At 46.5% G+C, this 2,160-nt stretch overlaps 1 protein-coding gene across 1 annotated transcript; it reads right to left on the bottom strand.

Moving 5' to 3' along the window:
- Nucleotides 1-296: 296 nt before the first annotated feature.
- On the bottom strand, nucleotides 297-1,904 carry LOC121286773 (bladder cancer associated protein). The gene has a single exon (XM_041203812.1). The coding sequence runs from the start codon at nucleotides 1,669-1,671 to the stop codon at nucleotides 1,408-1,410; it is 264 nt and encodes an 87-aa protein (XP_041059746.1). The 5' UTR covers nucleotides 1,672-1,904; the 3' UTR covers nucleotides 297-1,407.
- Between the last annotated feature and the right edge of the window lie 256 nt (nucleotides 1,905-2,160).

Below are 2,160 nucleotides of genomic sequence, written 5' to 3'. Positions count from 1 at the left end.
CAGACAGAGGAATGCAAAAATTGGAAAAAAGTAACACACTACATCTCACGTCAAACTGCCTTCACCTTGAATCAAAAATCATGTAATCTAATTTAGAAATACAGGTCATTATTAAACAAAGGCTAGACAAAATGTGCTACTTTTTAACCACAAGGTAGATGGCTACTGGGTTTTTTCTCAAGCACCATACCAAACTTGTGGAATAGACTACCCTGAATAAAACTGAACATAGCACATAACATATATTGACCATTTCTTCAAAATTACTGACAAATCAGAAATCAGTTCAAACAATGCTGTAAACCCGTTTTATTTTCTGAAGCTCACTTTAAAAACATTTGGTGCTATAGACTGCATCATGCAACACGCTTGCACATCACAGACGCAGATGGAAGTGCACTAGTGGGTTCAAACATGATCAAAGAGTGAAGTGGAAATATCACATCTGCAAAGATTTTTTATCCTGTACTTGCTTTCTCTATAATCATGAAAGAGCTAACATATCAATTAATGGGCTTTGTACTGCCATGAAGAAAAGACAATAGGCTAGGAGGTTTAATACCTGTATTACTAACAATATTTGTATAATCTGATCAATACTTATGACTGGCGTAAAATCTCAAACCCACTGTGCAAAAATAAACTGGATATGTAAACTGTGAAACATTTGCATATTTAATCACATCCTACACTAAAATCCCTGCATTTTAAACACAAAAGCGATACTATTTCAGCTAACAAAATTGTGCAAAAATAGCATCCTTCTCATAGAAAGACCAGGAAACAAATGAACACCCAAAAAGTACATAGGTATGTTGCCCTAAATCAACCACAACAAACACTAAGACCTCCCAATTGAATGAAGTCATACACATTATTAGCCGTAAGGTATTTTCTAAGTCATCCTTAAGAACTTGAGAAGACAGGTGATAAACAGTAGGTCTCTGTTACAGAGGTTCATTATTTGCGACTTAAGTTTGAAAGCCGATACCAAAGGTTTCCACTATTCAGGGGACTGCAAAAAGGCCACTTCATCTGAGGGCTTGGTGGGGGGGGGGGGGGAAGTGGAAATACTGAATTTAGTTCCTGTAATCATACACAGCGCAGGCTCCAAATATAAATCCATGCAGCACTCTTGTTCCACATCCGCAAGCACGTTATCCTTTGCAATGGAAGCGGCCAACTGCAGACGAAACCACAACTTCCACCAACGGTGTTGGACGCAAAATAATGCAGAGAAAAACGAACCTCTCACTTTTAAAGAGTCAGGGGGTCAATCGCGTCCACTTGACTGAAGGGAGGAGGAGGAAGAAACGGGGGGAGACGGAAAATAACTTAAGCGAGAGGCGGGAGACCATCGGCAGCAGAGTTGATGGAGATTGTCTGGCGAGAGCCGGCAGGGTTCCATTAGGTGCCCACAATGCTGGGGTCGTGAGCTGAGTCAGGGAGCGGGGCTCCGCCGCAGTGATACAGAAAGCAGTTGCCCCAGCAGCTGTAGCAGATGAGAAAGAGGGCGGCCAGGAAGACCAGAGCGCAGATGGTGCAGGGTTTTCTCTCCAGCAGGAAGCTCAGCAGGTAGAAGCCCATGAACATGGAGTGGTTGAACCACAGGGCTGGGTTCAGGGGTTTGGGGATGAGCAGGACAGGCAGCAGCCACTGCAGACAGTACATGGCGGATCCGGGGAGAGCGGCTCAGACCCACCCGGAGTGGGGGGGGTGTCACACCGGGCCGGGTCCAAGCAGCAAAACCCGCTCGCCTGCCCAGGCCCGCACCGCCCCTTGTCTCTGGGCCCGCTCTCCCTGTGTCTCCCCCTGTCTCCGGGCTCGCTCCCCTGGTGTTCCGAGGCCTACACACGCTCTCTTTCTTTCTCTATCTCACTCACTCATTCCCACCCGACTGCGCAGCCGCATTCATCCAGCAAGACCACCCTCCCTGCATAGAGGCGGCCAAACACCTCGCCTGTTTCCCCTCACCTCACCCTTTCCCCTCATTGTCATCATAACCTTTCAGGTCCGCGTGCCGTTTAGTTTTTTTTTCTTTTTATTTTTCATGCATGAACGTTTTGAATGAAGGATGTCAGGCCGACGCCAATTTTGGAGGGTCCTTTCAAGTCCCCGGCGCGAGCTAGTTGACCCACGCGAGAGGATCTTTACGATGCT

The sequence above is a fragment of the Carcharodon carcharias genome, chromosome 14 (assembly GCF_017639515.1).
Source record: "Carcharodon carcharias isolate sCarCar2 chromosome 14, sCarCar2.pri, whole genome shotgun sequence".
NCBI lineage: Eukaryota > Metazoa > Chordata > Chondrichthyes > Lamniformes > Lamnidae > Carcharodon > Carcharodon carcharias.
This window is presented reverse-complemented; position numbering and strand designations above follow the sequence as displayed.

What these genes read in the sequence shown, in the direction of transcription:
- LOC121286773 (XM_041203812.1), bottom strand. Translation starts at nt 1,671, where the DNA reads ATGTACTGTCTGCAGTGGCTGCTGCCTGTCCTGCTCATCCCCAAACCC.